General features: G+C 43.2%; 1 protein-coding gene across 1 annotated transcript in view; it reads right to left on the reverse strand.

Moving 5' to 3' along the window:
• Positions 1-484: 484 nt before the first annotated feature.
• The window catches only part of LOC137881805 (cytosolic carboxypeptidase 4), a 117300-nt gene continuing 92230 nt past the window's right edge, over positions 485-25554 (reverse strand). Inside the window, exons 23-27 of the mRNA XM_068723932.1 lie at positions 23934-24065; positions 23644-23706; positions 23389-23502; positions 17682-17836; positions 485-4646 (exon numbers count right to left, since the gene is read on the reverse strand). Of these exons, the coding sequence (XP_068580033.1) occupies positions 4355-4646; positions 17682-17836; positions 23389-23502; positions 23644-23706; positions 23934-24065 (756 nt within the window). The 3' untranslated portion in view covers positions 485-4354. The remainder of the gene's footprint in view (positions 4647-17681; positions 17837-23388; positions 23503-23643; positions 23707-23933; positions 24066-25554) is intronic.

The following is a 25554-nucleotide window of genomic DNA, read 5'->3' on the forward strand; positions in this document are numbered from 1 at the left end:
CACACTCACTCTGCCTAGTGCACGAGGTTTGCGCTTCATGACAGAAAATCAATCTCCATGCAGTTCAACTCTTTATTTAATCCCTCTATGTCTTCTAAACATATAACAATGGGCCAGTCCAATTAGAGTTAATTAGTTACTGAATAAAAGTTCCTATCTTACAGTCTGAGGAACATTCCACACCTTCACAGCCGTTCCTTCCTCATCACAGACCGACGCCACCGATGCAGAACATTAGCTTTACCTTCATGCTGAGCTCATGGCATGTTCAGTCTGTGGGAGAGCAAAGGTCGCCCCGCTCGGGCACGGACCCGTGGAGTCCTCCTGGCTGGCTCGCCAAACGATCAGCTTCTTTGACTTCATGACTTCTGTTAAACTCAATACTTACTGTTCTCTATCTGACTCGTGGTGAGACACCACAGGATAAGAACTCAGTAACGAACACACACAGAACACAAGAACGATTGGATTTCCTTCAGTTCAGCAGATTTATTTGCATCACAAAGAATCACAATAAATCAAGCTGTTTGGAGTCAACTAACTTCACAAGAGCATTGTTCAACATACCATGGCAATAAACGGTTCTGATTCTGACTCTGAACTTTCACCTAGACAAACTGTGTCAAGTCATAACAGAGTTTTTTTGGATTGATCATAGTCTTCTGGAACTCTTGATCTACTTCTTCATCTGGTTCTCCTCTGTTTTCACCCGAGCTCCAAGGCCGCTACACCAGACTCCCTGTCTCAGTGATGTGAACAACAATGTGACAATGAAACGGGCCAATACCGCAGTATGAATGTGAACATACATGGACACATTTCACATTACGGATATGATTTAGTAACGATACAATCAGCTGATGATGCGTCCTGAGCGATGAACACAGAACACTGCTCTGTAAACACACTGTCTTCTGGAGATGATGATGAAGTTGACGATATTCTGAGTAGTGAGAGTGAGGAATCATTTAGTTTGAGTACATTTTAAATATGAAGTATTTTATTGTGTCTGTGTTTGGAAAATAAGTAGGTTCTGAACCTGCTAGAAGTTGGGAGTGAACGTAGTTTTTGGGGAAGTTAATGTGGTAAGATGTCTTTTTTTCTGGATTTCCTCTATTCATTCATTTGTTGATGAAAGCATATAAAGATATTTATTTTCTATTTTTAAATTCCATGTCAGTCAACTCACTTTTTCATCCACAATTCCAGTCAGTTTCTGTTTGTTTTGTCTAGTATTCCTCATAAAAAAGCATGTTAAGAAAATAAACACAACGAATGGTGGGAGTGGTGACGACAAAATGAACAAATCATGACATATTCCTTAGTTCAACGTTTTACTGTTCTGAAAACAGGCGTCACATCTGACCCACACAACAAACACATGTATTCTAGGTGCTTCAGATAGTCACTGCAAATTAAAAACATCTTATAAAATCTAGAGCATAACACATAATACATAGATCTGATACACACACCTTTCACACTGAATGTTCAACCTGAACGAGATCACAGCACCACCGACACTGTATAATATACACGTTTCATGCACAAATCCAGCCAGCATATCGTAGAAGAACATTTAGCGGTGCTGTGAGGACCAGTGTTTAATACATCCACCTTGAAGCCGCTGGGTAAAACCCCATGAAGTCAGAGAGTAAGCATTGAGGGGATTAAAGGGAGAACGCCCATTTCCTTTCCAAAGTGTTTCATTGAGAACAGTTTGTTTACCAAAAAGCTTGCTAGATTACATGCTTAGGTTAAGTGGAATATGTACTTGATCTAAGATGATTGACATAAAGGCCCCTGCCTCTCTTCACAGGAGAAGGGTTGTCTCCGTGTTGAGTCCCTGGTTTACTTTGAGTTCCCTGCAGCAGCTGTTCCACCACAGCAGCGACGGACGCCTCGTTCCAGTCAGCCCAATTAAACTACATCACAACTCGTTATAGTTGTTTGTCTGAAGACGTGGTGTTTGTAAGGAGGAGCTGTAGACCTGTTTGATTTCAAACAGGTCTACAAGAAAAGCAATTTCGTAGGATTATTATTAATATACCTTCAACACATTCAAATGTTTGATATTGGGAATGAAACAGTGGAGGCGTGTGTAGAGTGTTTCGTCTGCAGCATATTAAAAGTGTAAAATCACTGATTTACTATATAACAAGAGCAAGTGACGGAGCCAGAAACAACACAAACGTGTATCCCTTAGGGAACATGATCGTGCTATTTGCCTCACACTGTACACAGTTGACATGTTGTCCTGTGGGTGGCACAAAAGGGAAGCTCATTTAGTGTCCAAATTAAAAAAGGGTTCATCCTCTGGAGAGCAAGTGTGTGCTCATTACATTTCAGGAAAGTCAGCCCCTGACTAGTGCATCTTTCTTGTGTATATGTAGACATTTTGGCCCATTATTGGACACAAATATGAAGATGAATTTGCTGGGGACCATGAATGTCCACACTATGTTTCACAGAAGTCTACGCTTAGACTAAAGTGTTGTTCAAACGGACATTTTCTCCTGATGGTGGAGGCAGAGGAAAGATCCGGGGGTCAACATAATGACATCATCTCCTGGGGACCATGAAAAAAAACCAACTAAAACATCTGTTCCATTCAGAGCAGTACTGAACGATGGTCAGTACACACATACTACATACAGAGACATCCTAGTTATTCATTCATATCCAGTACAGAACAGGCAACAGTGTAAGATTTTGGTATCTGAAGCGTTCTGGTTTGAGTTTGTAGTCCAGGGCATATCTCATTTTATAGGTCCGACTAGTATTGACCAATCACGTTGGAGCAGGCCTTGGTTGAATCCAGTTTAACGGTCTGTGTGAAGACCAGAAGAGGAAGGCATTGGCTGAAACACAATCTTGGAACCTGCAGTCGTCTGACATAGATTTAGCTTCGTACTGGTTTGAAATAAGCGTGTAAATTGTCTACTTATGAAACAATCACCGGTGTTGGTGTTGGTCATGGTGAGACAGTCTCTGTACCTGGTATGATGGAAGTACAGTACACACCTCTTCAATCCTAAACTGTGAAATAGGTGGACTCTCTGTCTGTTACGTTTTACTAGCCACACTTATCAGAAGAGCGTTGTTAGGGGTCCCTTGGTCAACGTTATACAGTTAAAAGAAAGATGTTGTTTTTTAGTTAACAGGGTTTGAAGCTCTTCATTCCCAGCCCTTCACTTCCACACCCTCACCTTCTGCTGCCCTAGAGGAACACCATGCACCACCTCCTACAGGTCATCAACCATCAACACCGTTGTTATTCTAAAGTCTCCCACACTCATATAGCAATCCAACAAGCAGGTGGATCTTCAAGCTGTTCACAGCTGCAGTGACATAAGTACCAGCTACGATCGTAGAAATGTCAAAAATAATCCATTTCTTTAATTTTCTTCTGAAATGAGAGATCATCCGAAGTGCCAGAGGCGCTCTGGGTAGTTATTAAGGAATTTGACTACTACTCAACATTTAGTTGGACAGGACAGCGGAGTCGCTGCCCATCTTTCATCAGGCTGAAGACCCACCTCTTCAGGAAGTGCTACCCTGAGCCTTCCACTTAGCACTTTTTGTTTTCATACTAGCTTGTTGCACTTATTGTATTCGTATTACTTATAGCACTAACTGTTTCTCTTGTTTCTGTACTTTGGCTCTGAGTTATGCTCTGCTTCAGGCTCTTAGATGCTTGTTTAAAGGAAATGTACTTATGACTTCTGGTGACTAGTAGTTCTTTTGATTACCAATGTTGATGCACTTATTGTAAGTCGCTTTGGATAAAAGCGTCTGATAAATGACTGTAATGTAATGTAATGTAATGTAGAACAAACTGCCAGCTGGTTTCAGCTTTACCGTGAGATACGGTATGCAGTGAGTTTGTTTCTTAGAGGAATGGGTTCATTCTTACTCATGTTTATTTACCAATCCACAGCATTAAGACTCTCCTGACCCACCATGAACTACTGCTGCTAGTGAATCATTTACAACCCGATCTCCATCCTGGAGCTTTTGAAACCATATTCTGTTTCTCAGTTTGAAAAAAAAATGCTTTCTGTAAAAGAGTTGTGCTATTACACATTATAGACTTTTAGAGTTGTGCGGAAAGTGTTTCATACTTCTGAGCCAATTAAAAGAGAACTGAAGAGTTGATTATATTTAAACTTTATGTGTGTCTAAAACCAGGAGAACAATGGTTTCCAGGTGTGATTGGCCCCTCACTTTATTTTAATTTAGCTTTTTTTAATTTTGCTTTTGTTTGTGTGTATAATTTACCGCGGTGTTTCTTTTCATTCAAACACACCTACTAAGTTCCAACGACGTAGCCTTTAGCTTCCTTTAGCTTCCTTTAACTCGTGATTTGTCCGTTGCACGCGTTTCTGTTCTCGCCGAGCGTCTCGGCGGAGGCCTGTCGCGCCAGGTGAGGGAACAGGCGGCCCTTCGCGCTCGACTGCTGCGATTGGCCGACGCCGCCCCGCCGCTGTTCCGCCTCCCTGCGTTCTTCGTCGCCCTCCTCCTCTTCGTCAGCGCTGGCCGTGTTGCCGTTGACGTCCGAGTCCAGATCGGCGCCTTTGAGTGCGGGACAGTCTGCGGAATACTCGATCTCCTCGACGCACGGGGGCTCGTCGTCCTCGAAGCAGCTGCAGGAGAGAAGAGGAGAGTTAGTGGCGCTCACCAAAACACACTGTGTGCATCGTTAAGGTCCAACAAGTTGAATGAGTTTCCCTCCTCAGAAAACATTTGCAAATATTTATTTATTTATTTTTCTTGTCTCATAATGATGTCATACAACACTGTTCCCCGTTGTCTTTTGGGTTTTCTCCATTCACGAGTGTCTTCACACTGAACACCTGACCCCTGCCCCTCTACATCTCGTTCCTCCTGTTCGTCTCCTTCTCTGTACTTTACGGCTCCCTGTAACTGTTCAAATCAAATAAGTGAAAAAAGACGTTTCAAATGTCACGGGACGAGTCTGGACTGTATAGGACTAGGATGACGCTACGACCTGATTGTGTGGAAGCGGGACAGCACAGATGTCATGGGCTCGATGGTGGAGGGGTTTGGTTCTGGTGGTTCAGTCCTGAGAGGGGGGTTTGGTTCTGGTGGTTCAGTCCTGAGAGGGGGGTTTGGCTCTGGTGGTTCAGTCCTGAGAGGGGGGTTTGGTTCTGGTTGTTCAGTCCTGAGAGGTGCTCTTTAGGCTGCCTGGGTTTTTAACTCTTCCACTTACGTGATGCTCTTTCTGGCAGGTCTTTATTTTCCTGCAGACATTTTGCCATGCCACAATAGAAAAGATGTAACCGGTGTAAATGATAAGAATGAACGATGGCTCAATTCCATTGAGCTGCTTCAGTTTCAGGGTTTAATGCTGGTTTCGCTGTCTCTTTGGCACTTTCCTGACGGACAATTCTCACTCGCAACTCGTCAAATTCAGCAGCTTGGTCTGCGGCCATACGCCTCAAACTATGAGGCCTCAGATTTTGTCGGGTAAGTAATGTAGCCTTTTGTCTTAAATTACAAAACTACAGTACTTATTATTATTACATAACCTATGCACTTAGATATTGCCGCACACATAAATTACATTACAGTCATTTCAGACACTTTTATCCAAAGCGACTCACAACTCAGAGTCTATCCCACGGTGGGCACAGCTGCGGGAGACATTCTGGGTTAAGTGTCTTGCTCAAGGACACATCGACATGAGACTAGCGGAGCCGGGGATCGAACCGCCGATTGAAGGACGGCCCTGCTCTCCACTTAGCCACGGTCGCCGCGTGCTTACTTATTTCACGAAACAAACATAGTCAGATAGCTATATACAGTTGTGGTCAAAAGTTTACATACACTTGTAAAGAACATAATGTCATGGCTCTCTTGAGTTTCCAGTTATTTCTACAACTCTGATTTTTCTCTGATAGAGTGATTGGAACAGATACTTCTTTGTCACAAAAAACATTCATGAAGTTTGGTTCTTTCATGACTTTATTATGGGTTAACAGAAAAAGTGATCAAATCTGCTGGGTCAAAAATATACATACAGCAGTGCTAATATTTGGTTACATGTCCCTTGGCCATTTTCACTTCAATTAGGCGCTTTTGGTAGCCATCCACAAGCTTCTGGCAAGCTTCTCGTTGAATCTTTGACCACTCCTCTTGACAGAATTGGTGCAGTTCAGTTAAATTTGATGGCTTTCTGACATGGACTTGTTTCTTCAGCATTGTCCACATGTTCTCAATGGGATTTTAAGTCAGGACTTTGGGAAGGCCATTCTAAAACCCTAATTCTAGCCTGATTTAGCCATTCCATTACCACTTTTGATGTGTGTTTGGGGTCATTGTCCTGTTGGAACACCCAACTGCGCCCAAGACCCAACCTTTGGGCTGATGATTTTAGGTTATCTTGAAGAATTTGAAGGTAATCCTCCTTCTTCATTATCCCATTTACTCTCTGTAAAGCACCAGTTCCATTGGCAACAAAACAGCCCCACAGCATAATACTACCACCACCGTGCTTGACGGTAGGCATGGTGTTCTTGGGGTTAAAGGCCTCACCTTTTCTCCTCCAAACATATTGCTGGGCATTGTGGCCAAACAGCTCGATTTTTGTTTCGTCTGACCACAGAACTTTCCTCCAGAAGGTCTTATCTTTGTCCATGTGATCAGCAGCAAACTTCAGTCGAGCCTTAAGGTGCCGCTTTTGGAGCGAGGGCTTCCTTCTTGCACGGCAGCCTCTCAGTCCATGGAGATGCAAAACACGCTTGACTGTGGACACTGACACCTGTGTTCCAGCAGCTTCTAATTCTTGGCAGATCTGCTTTTTGGTGGTTCTCGGTTGACTCTTCACCCTCCTGACCAATTTTCTCTCAGCAGCAGGTGATAGCTTGCGTTTTCTTCCTGACCGTGGCAGTGACAAAACAGTGCCATGCACTTTATACTTACAAACAATTGTTTGCACTGTTGCTCTTGGGACCTGCAGCTGCTTTGAAATGGCTCCAAGTGACTTTCCTGACTTGTTCAAGTCAATGATTCGCTTTTTCAGATCCATGCTGAGCTCCTTTGACTTTCCCATTGTCGCGTTTGTGGGCGTTTGTATCCAATGAGCCCTATTTAAATGGCCTCAGAGAAGTCACCGGCTGTAGTCACTCATAATCACTCACAAGAAGTTAAGAGGCCATGCTATGAAGCTCATTTCATTGACACAACTTTCTAAGTCACCAAAATTGCTAATTCATGTTGCTGTATGTATATTTTTGACCCAGCAGATTTTGTCACTTTTTCTGTTAACCCATAATAAAGTCATGAAAGAACCAAACTTCATGAATGTTTTTTGTAACAAAGAAGTATCTGTTCCAATCACTCTATCAGAGAAAAATCAGAGTTGTAGAAATAACTGGAAACTCAAGAGAGCCATGACATTATGTTCTTTACAAGTGTATGTAAACTTTTGACCACAACTGTACATTCTGTTAAATGTTCATGTTTTCTGGGTCTTGTTTGAATGACGTGTTCAAAATGTTTCTATGAATTGTTTTTTGTAACAACAATCATCAAACAAACAACACAAACCTCTTGAACGCTGTTTAAAGTCCGACTGAAAACCAAAGTACATCAAATATCCCTTTTGGGGACTGATGTCTTTCTCGGAGGTGAGCATGAGGTCTATGATTTAACACATCTGTGAGGTGTAGCAGAGGAAAGATCAGTGTGAAAACGTCCCAGAGAGGCCTATATTCTGTTCTAGAATGTCATGTGGTGTTTGCACCAGGTGACATATTGAGAACTAAAATGTTTACACTCCATCAAAGTGAATGCTCCACACGTCTGTTGCATTAATCTTTACAAATGTCACCGTGACGTCATCGCTGTCTTTGGGCTCTCTGTTGGAGTGTGGGGAAGCCGGACTGCACAACCTGCGTCCATGAGGATGGATGGATGGACGCCTGAACACGTCTAATAACTTGTTGCATAGTTTTTGAACAGATTCCGCGCTCCCCCTCCTCCTCACACAGTGTGACCTTGAGCTCGGCTACAGTCGCTGGGATTGACAGCTGACAGAAAATCCTGGTAATCTTATTACACACACACACACACTCATGGGATGCTGTGTGTGTGTGTGGGGGGGAGCATGTGGAGACACACTGGGACTCTGTTGGGACAGAGAGGATGTGACACGCACACTGATCTCCACCTTATGTAGCTGAGAGAGAGGGAGAGAAAGGAAGGGAGGAGAGAGACAGACAGGAAGGAGAGTTTACGTCTAGCATACTGATGACAGCAACCCGTGTGTGTGTGTGTGTGTGTGTGTGTGTGTGTATGTGTGTGTGTGCTGTGAATGGCAATGAAGCGGAACAGCTTGTCTACAGTGTGAGTCAGTACACTGCAAATTGCACTTATTTGATTGAATTGATATTTTTCTCATTCAGAAATTCATCCACTTAAGCTGTAATATCAGACGTCTGAAAAAAGCTATTTTCTTCCCCGTCAATGAAGAGAAATATCTGTAATAACCATTGTTAATCTCAGTTGTTAGGTTAGTTCGTCCTCAGTTGAATGTCATGTTTGAACTCTCTCACATACCAGAGGCCCTACGCTTCAACCTGTGTCGCTCTGCGTACTTCCTGTAGCGCCACCGTAGCATATTCCATTGTGGATTGGGTTAAAACATGGAGGTTTGTTACGTGGTTAAGTAGGGTACACAGGCTGTTCTCGTCCAGCATTTGTAGCCAAAACTACAAAGAATAATTGGTAGATATCTCACGAAATGATTGTGTATGTTATCCACGTGATCGTGAACGAGGAAGTGTAAAGACTGCCCACAGGGCCGACAGAAGATGAGGCTGATGAGTCCAACGGGAGACTGCTGTTCGTTGTGAGACGAGAAGTACATTTAGATTTATTTGTCAAGTAACTTGTGTACTTCAGTATCGGCACTTCACAATCGCAAACAACATTTTTCTAAACCTAACCAAGTAGTTTTGTAGCTTTGTTGAGCTTCCTGTCAAGAAGTTTATTTTGAAATTGACACATGTTGCTAGCTTCGTATGAAAACCCACAGATATACAACTGGTTGTATAAGAGACCATTGTGCTGCGCTACCTGCGTGACATAAGTTGAGTTAGTTATGTAACCTACGTCAGGATTCTGATGGAGGCGCTTCAGAAATGGAACATCTCCAAGGACTCTGTTCTTCAGCAGACACGTATCCAGTAAAGAGCCGTTTTGTCCTCTCTGTCTTTCTCACTGTTTCATATTGTTTGATTGACTCTGTATTCTATGTATTGTGTTCTCTTTTCTTTTGTCTTCACACCAATGATATGAATGTTTCTCGTTGATCTTGAGAGGTATTTGTTCTGGAATATCAAACCATATTGCATTATAACCTTCAACGTACTGTATGTTACAGCATGTATAGTACTCATATATGTGAATGTAATACGTTTTAAATGGACACAAAAATTCACAATAAAAAAATAAATATTGTTTTGCCTACATTCTTCTGAATTTGAACGCATAATGAACAAACGTTTGCAGCTCATTCATGATCCATATGTGGTGTCATAATACATTTTCAACAGAAATACATAGATATGAATGTTAAGAAGCTTGGACATGTCAGGGAAGTCGTGTCAGTTTTCACCCGTGTTACGTGCAAGGTGTTCGTTTTTCAAAATAAACATCTGTGTTCACAGGAAACGTAAAGCTTCTGCTTATGCTTATGCAAAACTACTTGGCTTGGTTTAGGCAACAAATCTGCTTGTCTAGGTTTCGGCAAAGATCATATTTTAGGTTAAAATAAGTATTTTTTTATGTAAAAATGATTATGCTGTTACGTAACTTGTTGAGTAAATGGACTGTACTTTTATTGCGCTTTTCTAGTCTTTCCAACCACTCAAAGTGCTTTCAAGACACGCCACAATCCTTCATCTAGTCTTTAACCTTCACATTCATGATGAACAAATGTTTACCAATAAACATTGCTATAGATTTTTTTGTCTCGTTGCAGTGACACATTTTATACATTGCATCAAACCAAATTTGGTAGTATGGACAAATTGTGCTACCATGGTGGGAGTTTTTCGTAAGGATTGGCAATTATAAGAGGGTGATGAATGATTCAAAATCTAATATACATTATGCATACGCACTGTGTATACACACACCATCAATCAATCCTACATACGCTGTTCAGGTTTCAAGAGAGGTGTAGCATTGTATTGCCTAAAACTCCGAAGTGACGTTTGCAGGATCGTATGTAAATCTAGGACCTTTATTTCAGAGAGTAACATGAAAATAACAAGGAACAAGGCACTAAACCACGTTGACTCCAGTGAAACCTGCTCAATGATAAACAGCAGCAAAGTGGAATTATAGTGGACGGCTATAGCAATAGCATCTGGAATACAACTGTAACACATTGCAACTTTTGTGTTTTGTGTTGTTTTTGTTGTAAATACAGTTTTCTGCTGCGATACCTGGAGCTCTTTCACCAGAGACGAGCTCATAAACATCAAGGGAACAACTCCAGCAGACTTACTTCCAACTTTTCTGTTAACTTCTGTGGAACTACTGGACATTCTAGTCAAAGGTGCTCTCACCTTAACGCATGCAGTGAAACGCCGTCGGAGAGGGAAACATTCGCTTGTGTGTCTCCGCACACATGGATTTCGCACACCGCTGCCGGGGATATTTCTCTCCAACGTCCGCTCACTGTGCAACAAACTGGATGAACTTTAGCTACTGGTGGGGAGAGACAGAGACTTTTCTTCATCCTCCGTTCTGTGCTTCACTGAGACCTGGCTCTGTGGATCGATACCGGACTCTGCGCTCCAGCTGGCTGGCTTCCAGCTGTTCAGAGCGGATTGTGACTCCGAGCTATCCGGCAAATCGAAGGGTGGAGGAATCTGTTTCTACTCCAACAGTGGCTGGTGCAACGATGTGACAGTGATTCTACAGCACTGTTCTCCTGATCTGGATCTGGATTATTTTATCATAAACTGTAAACCCTTTTACTCCCCCAGTGAGTTTGCTTCATTCATAGTCCTAGTCTGTGTTTACACGCCGCCGCAGGCCAACGTGCAGGAAGCACAGCTCTCCGAACAGATACTGTGTGTGGAGCGTACCAACCCGGACTCTGTAGTTATTGTCCTTGGTGACATTAACAAAGGAAACCTCCGCCATGAACTCCCCAAATACAGACAGCTTATTAAATGCTCAGCCAGAGAGGAGAACGTTGTAGACCACTGTTACTCCACAATAAGGCCCATCACGCCGTCCCTCGAGCTGCACTGGGCTCTCTGACCACGTCATGCTCCATCTGATTCCTGCATACAGGCAGAAACTAAAGCTCTGTAAACCTGTGGTGAGGAAATTCAAGCGGTGGATCAGTGAAGCTCTGGAGGCTCTTTGGGCGTGTTTAGACTGTACAGACCGGGACGTCTTCAGGACTGCTACCAACAGTCTGGATGAGGACAGAGAGGCTGTGACGTCATACATCAGCTTCTGTGAGGACGGCTGTGTTCCAACCAGCACCAGGTGAGTTACAACAACGATAAACCCTGTTTGAACAGAACTCAGACAGATGAGGCTGAACAAGGGTCAGGCATTGAGGAGTGGGGACAAGGACTCGTACAAAGAGTCAAAATACAGGTTTAGTTAGGTGAGAGACGCTTAACGACACCAGCTCTCAGCAAGTGACTCTGCTTCTGTCTGGAGAGGTCTGATAACAAACTACAAACCTAAAAACCTCCACTCCATGAAAGACCTCCGCCTGGCAGACGAGCTGAACGAGTTCTACTGTAGTTTTGAAAGACAATGGGTCAGTCCTGATCCCACCCCCCATGGCTCCATCAACCAGCCCCAGACCACCAGGTCCTCCTCCCCCAGCTCAGCAGGGGCCCATGTCTCTGTACCACCCATAGTGTCCCCCCCACCCCCCTCCCCAGTGACGACTCTCTCTATCCTGGAGAGAAACGTCAACAGGCTTTTTTAAAAAACAGAACCCCCGCAAAGCAGCCGGCCCGGACTCTGTCTCCCCCTCCACCCTGAAGCATTGTGCCGATCAGCTGTCTCCGGTGTTTACAGACATCTTCAACACCTCCCTGGAGACATGCCACGTACCAGCCTGCTTCAAGGCCTCCACCATCATCCCCGTCCCCAAAAAACCAAGGATCACAGGACTTAATGACTACAGGCCCGTTGCCCTGACCTCTGTGGTCACGAAGTCTTGACAAAGTCACTGACCCACTCCTGGACCCCCTGCAGTTCGTCTACAGACCTGTTGGCTCTGTCAACATGGCCCTTCACTTCCTCCCCCAGCATCTGGACTCCCCAGGAACCTATGCCAGTATCCTGTTTGTGGACTTCAGCTCTGCTTTCAACACCATCATCCTGTCTCAGCCTCCCGGACCATCAGCACCGGTTCCCCTCAAGGCTGCGTTCTTTCCCCTCTGCTCTTCTCCCTGTACACCGACAGCTGCACCTCCAGTCACCAGTCCGTCAAGCTTAGATAGACCTCTAACAGGACCAAGACCTCTATCAGGACCAAGACCTCTATCAGGACCAAGACCTCACGCCACATGTTTTTTCCCATTGGCAGTTGGGCTCATCAACAAAGCCCGGGACCCCCACTGTCATCCCAAGGACAACCTCCTATTGGTCACTTCCCTTCTCTGTTTCTTATTTAAACACACTTGACACTTCACATTACACTTCATCATACTTGTTTATAGTACTGTTATCTGATTGTTGTGCATTTTATATTATTTTATAATATATTGTACATTTTAATATGTTTCTATTTCTTGCACTGTGTTGATTGTTGTTGATTGTTTAATGTTATGCACCACCAGCCATGACACATTCCTTGTATGTGCAGCATACATTGGCAATAAACAGTTTCTGATTCTGATTCGGACTTGGTGCAGCAAAGAGGCGCTCGTTTCAAGTCTGGTTCAGCAGTTGAAAGGGAATATCAGGGCAGAGCTAAATGTACTCCACTGAGCACAGCAGGTTGCCGGGCCCTGGCAGGCTGCTTGCTAGTTGCTAATCGTAGCGCTAAGCTAGAGTTCTGACAGTGTCTTTCTGTTTTGTCAAAGACATGGAGAAGATCCAATGGGTGCATTGAGAAAGAGAGATAGGGAAAGCAAGAGAGCGGCAGGGTGACAAAAAGTTATGAACGCACAGAATGTGGTGTAGAGACAGAGTGAGTATGAGAAAGACAGACACTCAGAGAAAGAAAGAGCGAGAACAAGAGAGGCAGTCAGTGTCTTGTGTGTGAGCGAGACGGCACAGGAGGGGAAGGCACTAGAGACTCCACACTCAGTCCCGGCTCAGGCTTACTAAATATCTCATCCTTTCACAAAGATCTCTTTTATATCCTTGGGTCCGCTTCCGTCGAAAAGAAAGAAAAAAAAGTTTCCCAGAGCCCAACTCTCAAGAGTTCCTCTGCTACAAACAGCAAGAGAAAGTTGCTGCAGAGTAAGATGTCTGTGATATATATCGGTCCAGAGGTGTCTGAAAATACTGAAGGCGAAAATAAAACCAACCCAGCAGACAATAAGCACTAATTATGACGTAACCTTGGTTAGTTTCTTGGCCTTGCGGATTTGCTATTAAAGGAATTGTTCCTGATTAATATGTAAAGGGTGACATGAGAAGATGGATATGAATCTAGTGGGTTTGAAATGCAGAAGTGGAGTCAATGCATGGTTAGCCTTGCTAGCACGGCAGTGTTTAACCACAGGTTTGGAGTACTAGTTTGCACATGTGCAGTACCGACCGGGCAGGTTGTATGGATCGGGTGGCGAGTGACACCTAAATGAGCTGATGAATGATATGATAATGTGATATCGAATCATTGCATCGACTCTAGTACTCGGCGAAACCCAATTTAAGCACTTTAGTCCGTATCGGAGGTATTTCTGATTCTGTTATTAATAACGGAACAATTTTACCATATATGGGTGGTCTCCAATGAAACAGTGCTTTTCAGGAGAACGTCAGTGTGTAGATCGTGTCGTCCTTTAAAAGCTTGCATTCTTTCTACTGGCCATTAGGGGGCGACTCTTCTGGTTGCAAAATTAAGTCTTGTTGATTGTATAGAAGTCTAGTCTAGACTTCCCTCAGTAAACATTGTAAACATGAGTTTATGGTCTCAATCTCTAGTTTACAGTCTTCTTCAATACAGCATGATGTTCATTTAGTACATTATGGAACATTTAGAGTCAAACACACCATAAAGCAGGGGATGATTTAGGGGCGGGGCTACACAGTGATTGACAGGTCGCTACCAGAGCTGTATACAGAGTCTCTACCACGGCGTCTCTCCTCCGCAGTCCAAATATGGTCACTTCTGTTCACTGGTTACAAAAAAAACCAAGATGGTAACTGCCAAAATCCAAGATGACAATGGCAAGAATGCAGAACTCAAGGCTTTAAAACCACAGTCCACAAACCAATGGATGACGTAACAATGACTACTTCCACTTCTTATATACAGTGGATGGTATGTAGCGGTATGTATCCGTTTGTCTGTGTGGGTTCATGAGATTTATTGGGCGAGGAAACATTTTGGCAAGTCCTGTTTGGCTCAAGAGCCGAAGTTAGATGAAGCCTGGTTCAAGCAATAGGCGACTTTCATGGTGTCTGAGGGTAAAAAGTGACTTTTTCAACTCTTGGAGGCCAAAAAAAACTATGCAGCAGAATAGACGCTCGACGACTCGTAATGCCTCCGGCCTTTGTAGCACAGAATCCTTTTTAGTTGAGCGATACAGACCAAGCATCAGCCTCCAATACGACGTACTACTGCTTCGCACACACATACGCACCAACACCACCGTACCGGTGTTTACATCTCAGACCCTATTAGCTGTGTTGTCAGTCGTTGCCCAATCGACTGTGAGCACATCAGCGGTGCCCACTCAGCTGTGGTGACATCATTACCTCACGGGCAGAGGAAACGACACATCGAGCTAAACAGCCACGCAGCTCAGCCAGAGAGGACAGCGTACCGGCAGCAGAGCCACAGAAAGCGGCGCACGAAGCATATGTTGTACTTTATCGACAAACACATCTGCTCCAATGGCTAATAACATATTTACTGGAGAGCTGGTTAAGATAACACTGCCTGTCTGTGTGAACATCACTTGAATCGGATCAGATATTATGTGCAGGAATATGTTTGTTATTTCTAATTACAATTTATTGCTTTTGTCAAACTATTAATTCCAAGTTCAAGAATTACATTGTTGTCCTTTGTGCAACAGAGGCTTTTAAAAAAGTAAAATGCAGGTTGTTATAAGTAAGATCATTGTCTATTTACAATCATTCAATAAGACCCAGCTTAGTGAGTCACCACACAAAAACACACACCTCAGATTTACCCAAACCAGCACAGACAATCTCAAGTAGCTCCACAACATTTGGATTCAGCATAACAGTGGACCTCAGTCTAGTTGATTAGTTATTTATGGAACAGCTTATAATTTAAAGGGCACAGGTTTCTAATGTGTGAGGATGGTCATTTGATTTATGAACCTCCCATGAAATATGATAGGAGAGTGTCTGGCAGCACCGTTGCATCACAGATCCATGATCCAATTTCCATTTGTGTTTCTTTTGTAAATGCATATATCTTGTAAAAAAATAAAAAAAATCAGCTCATTCTTACTCCTTCTTCTTACTAATTGTGTGTGATGAATATAGATGGTAATATAGATGGGGAACATGAACGCGCATGAGACAGACATATAGGAAGGAGAGGTGTAGGACACGGGCAATTAATGCTGCCATGCTTAATTACCCCTAAATGACAAAAGAAATCAGCGAGGGATCTTCAGTCAATTCACATTTCAACGGTGGACGTCATTTTTATTAATATACCGCTTTTCTGACCTGGCGAGCATCCCAACGCACCTAGACCAAAGCAATGTGTTGAAAGAGAAGGGAGACGGAAAAGAAACACGGGAACATATGTGAAGATGGACACTAAAGACTGACGAGGAACAAATCAAGAGCAGTGGCAAAATGTCAGAGTGGATCGAAAGAATGTGGGAAGAGAGAAGAAGAAACACATAATAATGCCATCAGAGGCGAGTGATGGGATAAAGAGAGACCAATGTAGAGAAGAAAAATTAAACGTTAATAGTGTGTATTCAGGTGAGCAGAACGCCCCCCCCCCCCCCCCCACACGCTGTCACAGCTCACTGGGGAGATTGAACGGCTGTCTGAAAATCAATGGGAGCCATTCAGCTCCACTTTAGATCCACGCATCAATCACCGCGGTGAGGGATCCTCTGCACAGCACATCTGAACCAAGAAGTGCTGTGTGTGTGTGTGTGTGTGTGTGTGTGTGTGTGTGTGTGTGTGTGTGTTATCAAAGCCACCGGTGCCGCACGTCTCATGTCTCTTGCTTCACACACACACACACACACACACACACACACACACACTGTAAAAGAGTGAAAATGATTGTTCTTTCAGAAGAAGTTTTTTAAAGGAGTGTTCGTCCCTCAGCTGTGGAACTCTTTTAAGTCTCCTCTCAAACTGATGGGATTGTTTTAATCCTTTCATATTTTGTTTTGATTCTATTTACTTTTATTCTTAACTTTATTGTTATTTTGTTTTGAAAGGTGCTGATTACATTTTTATATTATTATTATTATTATTATTATTATGAGGCCATAATTGAATTATGATGTTTAAGCATCCTAGAGGTTTTAATTATTTTATGTATTACATATTGCCCAATGTCCATGCTTCCATGACTAGTTAAAGACGACCAAAGTCTCCTTTGCACCCCGGTCTGCTACAGACTGAACCAGGGCTGGCGGTCCTCAGGGTGGTCCTCAGGGAGGTCCTCAGGGAGGTCCAGGATGGAAACGAATCGTACTGGTGCCGACAGCGACCAGGAGGAATTTAAGAGACAACCTCTGATTGAAAGGGAGAGTTTCAAGAAGAAACAACTAAAGTTTAAAGTGGTGTAATCTTCTTTAAAGCTTGTCTTTTTGTTATGTGGAGGTGGCATTGAAGAGTCCAGTGTGGACGCACGTACGCGGACACGGCAGAGTTCCTGTTTGGTGCAGCCGATCACAAAAAGTCACGTTGAAAAGACGAGTGTAACCAAAGCCTGACATGTTTGCTTTGGTTGTGATCGTTTTAGTGGAGCTTCTTAGGAGGGAGGCCTGAAGGGACAGGGGCTGTCAGGGCTGTCTGGGCTGCCGACTTGGCAACTTTCTCTCTAGATTTGGTGACCTTCTAGTGCCACCAGCTACTGTCATTGAACACATATTTGGCAAGACATGAGCTGGGACTTTCAGCTCACTCTTGCTGGTTTCACCACCTGAGCTTTCATCTGCAACACTTCTCTGATGCTGGTGAGGTCTTGAGGCTGCTGTCTGGACGCGATGATGGTTTATATATAAACAAAAAATCACTGGATTATCTGTAGATAGCAAGGTATGGACAACAAACCCAGCATTCCTTGCATTTAGATATGTGATTTTTTTGGCACACAGGCTACAGGTGAACATTTTGCCAGAATTGTCAGCACCCTGTAAGCTTCACTCTCTAATCCTAAGTACAGCCGTATCTCTGAACTGAAGTCCTAACCTCCCACTCTGTCCCCCAGCAGGAGAACGTCTTCACCCCCGGCGGGTCATCGTCAGGCTGCGTCTTACTTGTGAGACTTGTGGTCCAGGACGTTGTGGTCCAGGTCGATTTGGCTGATAAGACTTTGGCTGCAGAGCGCCTTCACGTCTTTGGTCACGGACAGCAGACTGTGGCAGAACATCATGCCCATCTCCTGCAGCTCCCTGGTTCCCGTCTGCAGGCCCTGCACACACACACACACACACATATTGACACAGTTGAAAGGAATTGTTCTCGTACAAGATTGCATTCATGTTATTTACATAAATTAATTAATTTTCACAGCCGACACGTACTGCGCACTGTTTCTGCCTGATTGACTTATTTAATATTTATTCATTTATTTATTTATTAATTTAATTCTCTATTATATGAACGGATTCATTTATAATCGGCACAACGAGGGATTTAAGATGCATTTGTCACATTCACCTATTCTCCACTCACTTCGGGGCAGCCTGGGAGACAAAGCCTTTCAAGAGATGTGTGTAAAAACTCGTTTCCCAGAGTCTCTCCACAACAGAGCTGTGAGTCGTTGACTTTGTCTCCATCCACTGCCCCGCCCCTCTTTCTCTACCTTTCCCAACTCCCCCTTTCTAGCTGGTGACATGCAGCTCAATAGTCTGCATGACAGGACGCACCAGGAACACTGTGTGTGTGTGTGTGTGTGTGTGTGTGTGTGTGTGTGTGTGTGTGTGTGTTTGAGTGCTTTGTTTGTAAGTGTACTAGTTCCCATTAGGCTTCTAATAGGTTGTCCGAAACACCTGTGTGTGTGTGTGTGTGTGTGTGTGTGTGTGTGTGTGTGTGTGTGTGTGTGTGTGAGTGAAAGATGGCTGTTCAATAATTCAAAGAGCAGGAGCGGTTTACATGTGCAGCAAGAATAGAGTTACCGCCTGTTTGCCTCAGAAACAAAATCAATCTGTGTTTGTGTGTGTGTGTGTGTGTGTGTGTGTGTGTGTGTGTGTGGGTGTGTGTGTGTGTGTCCTCTTCTGCATTTGCCTGTATGTGATTTTACGTTAAAAGATCAACAGTCTTTTCTTTAGACGGAAGATATGAGCCAGAAGATCCCAGGATGGGAGAAGTGTTTGTTTTGTTGTCATTGTGTCATCTTTTGCTTTTGTTAAGAATACGCTGAGAATAAAAAGATGCGCTGCTCTTCAAAAGGGCTCAGGACGGAACGCTCTTCTTTAAAGCTACTGCGAGGAACTTTCATCGTTTTTTCTAGCACCAAAGTCCCTTTGGAAAACATCTAACCTTAGTGCAGCACAGTCTGACCGCACTGAGTCAGAGCTGAAGGAGCTTCTAGTGCAACCTGCACCACTTCATCTGACTTTACATGGAATATGACCTGACAAGCATTAGGAATAACTACATAGACAGAGTGAGTCTTCTCTCTGATGGTCCGGTTTACTTATAGGTCATATAGAGGCATCAGTATTACATTGAGACGATTTCATAACTGCTTAAAAGTAACAACAAGGGAGACACTAGAGATGAATGAGGTTTGGGTTATTATATGTTTTCTGAAATGTTTTTCAAATGATGCATTACCCTATGAAATATCTGCAAATTTGCATGTAACATTGTTGGACTTCTGTAGAGGTGTGTGTGTGTGTGTGTGTGTGTGTGTGTGTGTGTGTGTGTGTGTGTTGCAGTCCAGGCCTTTGTGCCGTTAGGGAGACGCCACAATAGTTGAGTTGTTTAACTTCTTTTTTACTTTGATGAAAATGTATTTTTGAAATATGTTATCATTACATAAGTATTTACTGGCTTGAGGTCGCCCTGCCTCTGAAAGAAGACAGGGTGACAGGATGAGGCACAAGCGATTGTGCAACTGTGAGTCAGAGCTGAGAGGAGAATTTTTTTAAATAAATAAAAAAACTCAGTAAGCTCCAAACCCCACCGACTCTCACAGTGAGTGGGACTGGAGTAAACATCTCAAGAACCTTTTGAAACAAATTAATATCTCAGGACATACGGCATGGGTTTGCCTCTCTATTGAACAGGATATTGCTTCATATGTTAGAATCTGCATCGTACTTTACATGCATCATGCATTAACACATGCCTAAATGGGAAGTAGTCAATATTTTTTTACAATAAATATATTTCTTTCCCTAATATCTAAACATCCCATTAGTAAGTAAATAATTAATAGTGTACAGTAAAGCATCTCCAATTGCAGTAATGAATTAATGTCGAGGGTACTTGACGCGGCCATGCATTTCTGTGACCATCATACACTGCGCGCACGAGTTAAACGGTATTTCCAGCGGCGTAGCCAGGTTGCCTTCAATGATTTGAGTGTAGCTCCGAATACAATCATAAATGTAAGACTGCAAAGATCCACAAAAACTGAATGTGTGTGAATGCGCTTTAATGTTTGTAACATAACAGACTGTCAAAGTAAATGCAGGTCTCAAAACCGACTGTATGTGCAGCTGGCTCTGACAATCACCGCTGAGAGACTCAAAGCGGGAAACGTCGAGGAGAAATGGCAGAATGTATAGTTCCATTTGGAAAAAAAATATCTTTTGGTCGAGAAATAAGTTTGAGCCAAAAGGTGAGGCCATGTTGTCTAATCTATAACCTGAATTAGGTTGGGTGCAGGTTGATCTGACTGAACAAACTTCACGTTGAATGTAATTACTTTATATTACATCCTGCCTCAAAAAAGATTTGTAAACTATTGTTATCCAATTTCTGCTCTCCAAGCATCTTAGCTTACACACATTTAAATCAGAGAAGTCTTTTCTCACGGTGTGCCCACAAACCATTTTAATAAGCTCAGTATTTGGGCCGCTGTAATTATAGAATCCTGCTTACGTCCGTGGTTGCCAGTAGGTGGCGCTATTACTATGAGTTAATATTGGCATGCAGAAGACCTAAAGTCATGACAGTCATCAAGCATGTCAAGTTTGGGACAGTTTTGTCAAAGTGCAGTTGAGTTACAACAGCTTGATGAATAATGGCAAACCATGTAAAATGGCCGCTACACCAAGTCCATGTCGTTCAATGAAACCTCAAGCTTTTAGTAACTTTTAATCAATAAGGTGTTTAGATTGTTCTGACCAAATTCTAAGCTGATCTGATTAATTCTCTCGGAGGAGTTCGTTAAAGTACAGCAAATGGAAATGGCAAAAAAAAAACACAAGAAATTCATACAAAATTCAAAATGGGAGACTTCCGGTTGGGTTTAGGGCGTGGCCCCAAGAGACTTTTTTTTAAGTCCAAATGTGATACATGTGCCTACCAAAGTTTGTTAATCTATGTGAAACGTACTGCGAGGGCTGCTTCATCGAAATTTTGTCGGGGGCGCTATCTCAAGAGCATACTGACCGAATCTGGAGTCAATCAGGTTAAATCTCTAGGAGGAGTTCGTTAAAGTACGGCGCCTTGAAACGGTCCAAAATCACACTCCAATGTTCACCACGACTGCCTTACATGCCAAATTTCAAAAGCTTACCAGAATCCCAAGCACCTACTTTTTGCAATGAAAAGATAATAATTATAAACATTTGAATAACAATAGGTCATCCGCTCAGACTACGTCGGTGTTAAAAATGTATTTTATTTCTTATTTTCAATTTGTAATATTTTAATTTATCATCTAACGATTCTGTTGAATATGTGAATTTTATCTTAATGAGCTATTTTTGTTTGCCGTTGTTTTATTTTGTTCACGCTTCCTGCGGAAGCGCGTTCCACCTTTTCTGTACCACCTAGGCTCCCGTAGTCCCGTCTTCCCCTCACAACGGTGTTTCATGTTGTTGAGGGAGCGGCTGTATAGAAAGCGTGAGACCAGAAAGCAACGGTGTGTTTTGTTGTCTTCTGCAGCGGCAAATAAATGCTAAAAAGCCACCTTCCGAGTCGTCTTTGATGCCCTTGCCAAGTCTGTTACACTCGGCCCCTAATTAGTAAATGCAATTTAAATGTTAACCATAGTAGGAAAAGTGTAATAGAAATGATTAATAGCCTTAAATAAATCAAGTACTTGATAATCTCTCTGCCACTACAATCTAATGATAATCGGTAAACACAAAGTGGGATACACATTTCTTGACTCATAAATAGCTCTTTATTGTTGATAATGAATCAATGGCTTTGCCCCAACTGGTACTCAAACCTGTGGCAAGCAGAATATTTATGTCCAAAGGAAAAGGAAAGAGAGGAGACTTCAGCCCCTCCCACCTAGACATGACCTCTACGACGGGTCAAATAAACACAGACTTTGATTCAATGTATAACTTAAATGAATTCAAGTTTTCAAAAATGCACCCTTGAATTAATGGTGTCAGGAAAACTGGAACGTCTGGGACTTACTAAGACACCATTAGAAAAGGGAAACCTGGGTGGAGTTTAAAAATAAAGTTGGAGCATTGGCCCCAGACGGAGGAAGTATATAAGGCTTCAGAGCAGGACAGTCAGGTGGACTCGGGTCTATTTCTTGCTCAAAGAATAAACTGTATCGCATCGAACTTTGACCGCTTCCAGTGATTTCTTTGAACATTTTTGGGACAGAGAAAAGTGTTGGAGCATTAGCTCGGACTTCATCGACTGACCCAGCCTGAGCTCCTGTTGTCCACCGTCAGTCATAAATGAAGAGGTTGATGATACACACATTACATTTTCCTCATCCATGTCGCTCCTTTTCACTCATAACTATGATCGCGCTTTTATCATCAGCCGGGCGGTAATTATTCGGTGCTTTCACACTTACACTATAAAGTGCTGAAGGCTCTTTATAGCTCTGGTGTTATGTGCTCTATAAATAAAGGTTAGAGCTGGTGACTGAGCGATCAGCTTGGGACTTAATTACACTCTGAGAGAGAGAGAGAGAGAGAGAGAGAGACAGAGAGAGAGAGTTATATAGAGAGACTTCAACCGGCGCAATGTCTGTGTGTGACCCACTAAAGTGTCTGTAGCCTGGAGTAAAAGGCAGGTTGATGTGGGAGACAAAGACAGAGAGACACTCACTCAGCATGTGCCGCTAAACGTTAGGTCAACAGTCAAATTGTCCCCCAAATCCCCCACATTGATTTTTCACATCTCGTTCAATCACTGATCTTTTTGTTGAGCTGCAAAAGAAATCAGCTATTTAGCTCGTATTCACCGAGCTCCAGGCTTCTAAGCGGCTCAAAGCAATGGGTGACGTCACGGCGACCACGTCCACTTCTCACATACAGTGTATGGGATGAACACACGCCTGCAGTCCCAAAGATGTCTTCTCTGTTGTTTCAGAATAACAGTGCGTGTACCTGTCCATGTGTACGATATCTATTAAAAACATACTCCTCATTTTTCATGCCTTTTCCTGCAACATGCGTCGACCTTCGCTCGTTACATGCGTACAGTCTTCTCGAACAACTTAGTTGGTTTTAGGCAACAAAACTACTTTGTTAGGTTCAGGAAAAGATTGTCGGTTCAAAAATAACCACAGAAGTGCCTTTTTCTGAAGCACGCAAGTCACGTGACGATTAGATCAACGCTAACTTCTCGTGTCCCATCATCGTGAACGTGATATCGTAGGAACGCCTCGAGCATATTTCTTCAATTTTGGCTCAAACTTGGACCTGGACTCTAGGATAGACAGAATGACAGAATAATAAAACCCTTAAGGCTGCTTTACTTTAGAGTACACTGAGAAGTTCACGGCTAGTGTTTCAACACGTATCACCAGTTTACAGCAGAGAATAGAAAGAGCTTTTTTGGACCGACGCACAATCGTGCACACACCTTGTATATTCCCTGGTCGCAACCGTTGTGAGTACTCTCCATGGTGTAACTTCTCAGGACGCCCATTTCCCTCCAGACGACCACCCTGGCCGTGGCCGAGCGGGACTTCTCCACCTGTTCGAGGAAGGATTCAGTTTTCATGTCACATTATTTGTCCGGTGACTTTATTGCAAATAAATGAATAATGCAGGTGAATTATTAAAGCCCTTGTAATATCAATGATATTATGTTTCTAATTGTTGTTATTTCTATCACCAAATAGTTGCAGCTGTTGAAGGAAAAGGCCGGTGCGAGACGATCCAAGGTCTTTGGAATGGTCTGAGAAAGAGAGAGAGAGAGAGAAAGACATTGACCAACTGCAGACTTCTGGCTCATGTTTCTGAGTTTTAACTGCAATCCACCAGTGGGACTGGAAGAGGAGAGGACCACATATCATTTTAAACTGAACACTCTATGGCCTGCTTGGCTGTGTGTGTGTGTGTGTGTGTGTGTGTGTGTGTGTGTGTGTGTGTGTGTGTGTGTGTGTGTGTGTGTGTGTGTCTTACCCTATAACCCGGGTCCTCTTTCAATCCCACAGTGTTAACGGCAGAGCCAGACTGCCAGAGAGTCTCCTTAACACTGCAGCCGTACAGGAACACGTTCTTCTTCCTGGAGTGGCCGTGGTAGTCACAGAAAACCTGGAGGAGGAACAGGTCTTTGTATCACGCATCCGACCACATGATTATAAAGACTTGAAGACGTGTGAGAAGCTTCTCGAACAGATTCCCCGTGTCGGATGATCTGACAGGATATTTTGTCTGGAATTATTCAGTGATGTGGAAAATGATTCCTGCTGTAATACAATCTTTGCTACTTTGAAGATCTTTTTTGCATGTCGCTCAGGAGGAAAATGATGCCAATGGAAAGTGAATTAGGATCCTTTTCCGTGGTGGACACACAAATTAAACACGTCCACGTCCAACACAGCACCTTCAACAACGAGATCAGTGTTTGACGCCGCGTGTAGTGGATCCTTGTAGTTTTGTTGCTGAAACCTAACGTCTGTGACGATATTCCTAAAGGTTTAGTTGCCTAAACCCAAATGTACATAGTTAATTTAAGGCCAGCCACGATGTTTTTCCTAAATCTAACTTAGTGGTTTTGTTGTCTAAACCTTACTTGTAGCTGTAAGTACTGTCTTGAGACCGTGTTCTAGGAAACAGAATGCACAAGGGGCCCGGCGGTCTCCTGTATCGAAGTCACACACTTTGTTGATCCATCCATCCTCTCTGACAGAATGTCCCACTACTTCCTAATGTGTTTCTGAGAGACAGCAGTCATCAATCACGCAGTCACAAGAGAGTCACGTTAGTGTTGGAACACACCACTGCTGCCGTCGTTTTACATGGTGCACAACAAGTGCTGATGCTAAAAGCCGTGCCATCCTGAGCATCACGTTTGTTCATGGGCGTAGCACCTGGCTGTGGAAAGGTTAACGAGTCCTCTTTGAAAGTGCTTTTCACTGTACGTCAGTCTACACCAGCAGTTGGTAGTTAATTGCTTGAATTAGCTTGAAAAACAACCTCCCCACTCTAATTTGGAGCAATTAAATAAGCCAATCAAGGTCAATTCATTATAGGTCTTTTTCATTAAAGCCTTATTAAATTACATTTCAGTTTCAGGAAGATGAAAAAACATACAAAAACACACTCACAACGTACACACATGCTCACACCTTTCGGCGTCGTGTTTGGCTGAATAATGGGTTGCAGCTATTGAAACAATCAGGCATTCATTTTGCTGTTAATTAGTTTCCCATTGATTTGAAAATGTCCTCGAATTTTTCAACGCTGCAGCTGAAATCTCATTCATTCTGTGAATACAAATCAAAACAAATCAGGAAACAGCAACAGAGTGAGATGCTCTGCAGTTCAGCTCCAACACAAATCCCCTACCCGAACACAAAATGTCATTTTCTACATTTCTACATCTATATATATTAAACTAGGGACCATCTTGGGATCACAATCAGCAATGACGCCTGAGGGACCAAGGGTACAAAGTGGGGGGGCAATGGCCCTTTGCATATTTCCAACCCTTCTACTCCCGGCACCCTTGGTCGGACCACACCCATCTTCAAACTTGGCTTTCATTTTGATCTCAACTACACAGCTGTTACAATGGCGC

This window comes from Cebidichthys violaceus, unplaced genomic scaffold, assembly GCF_023349555.1.
Source record: "Cebidichthys violaceus isolate CVI_PGR_0920_01 unplaced genomic scaffold, fCebVio1.0.p SCAF_3, whole genome shotgun sequence".
In the NCBI taxonomy this organism is placed as follows: Eukaryota; Metazoa; Chordata; class Actinopteri; order Perciformes; family Stichaeidae; genus Cebidichthys; species Cebidichthys violaceus.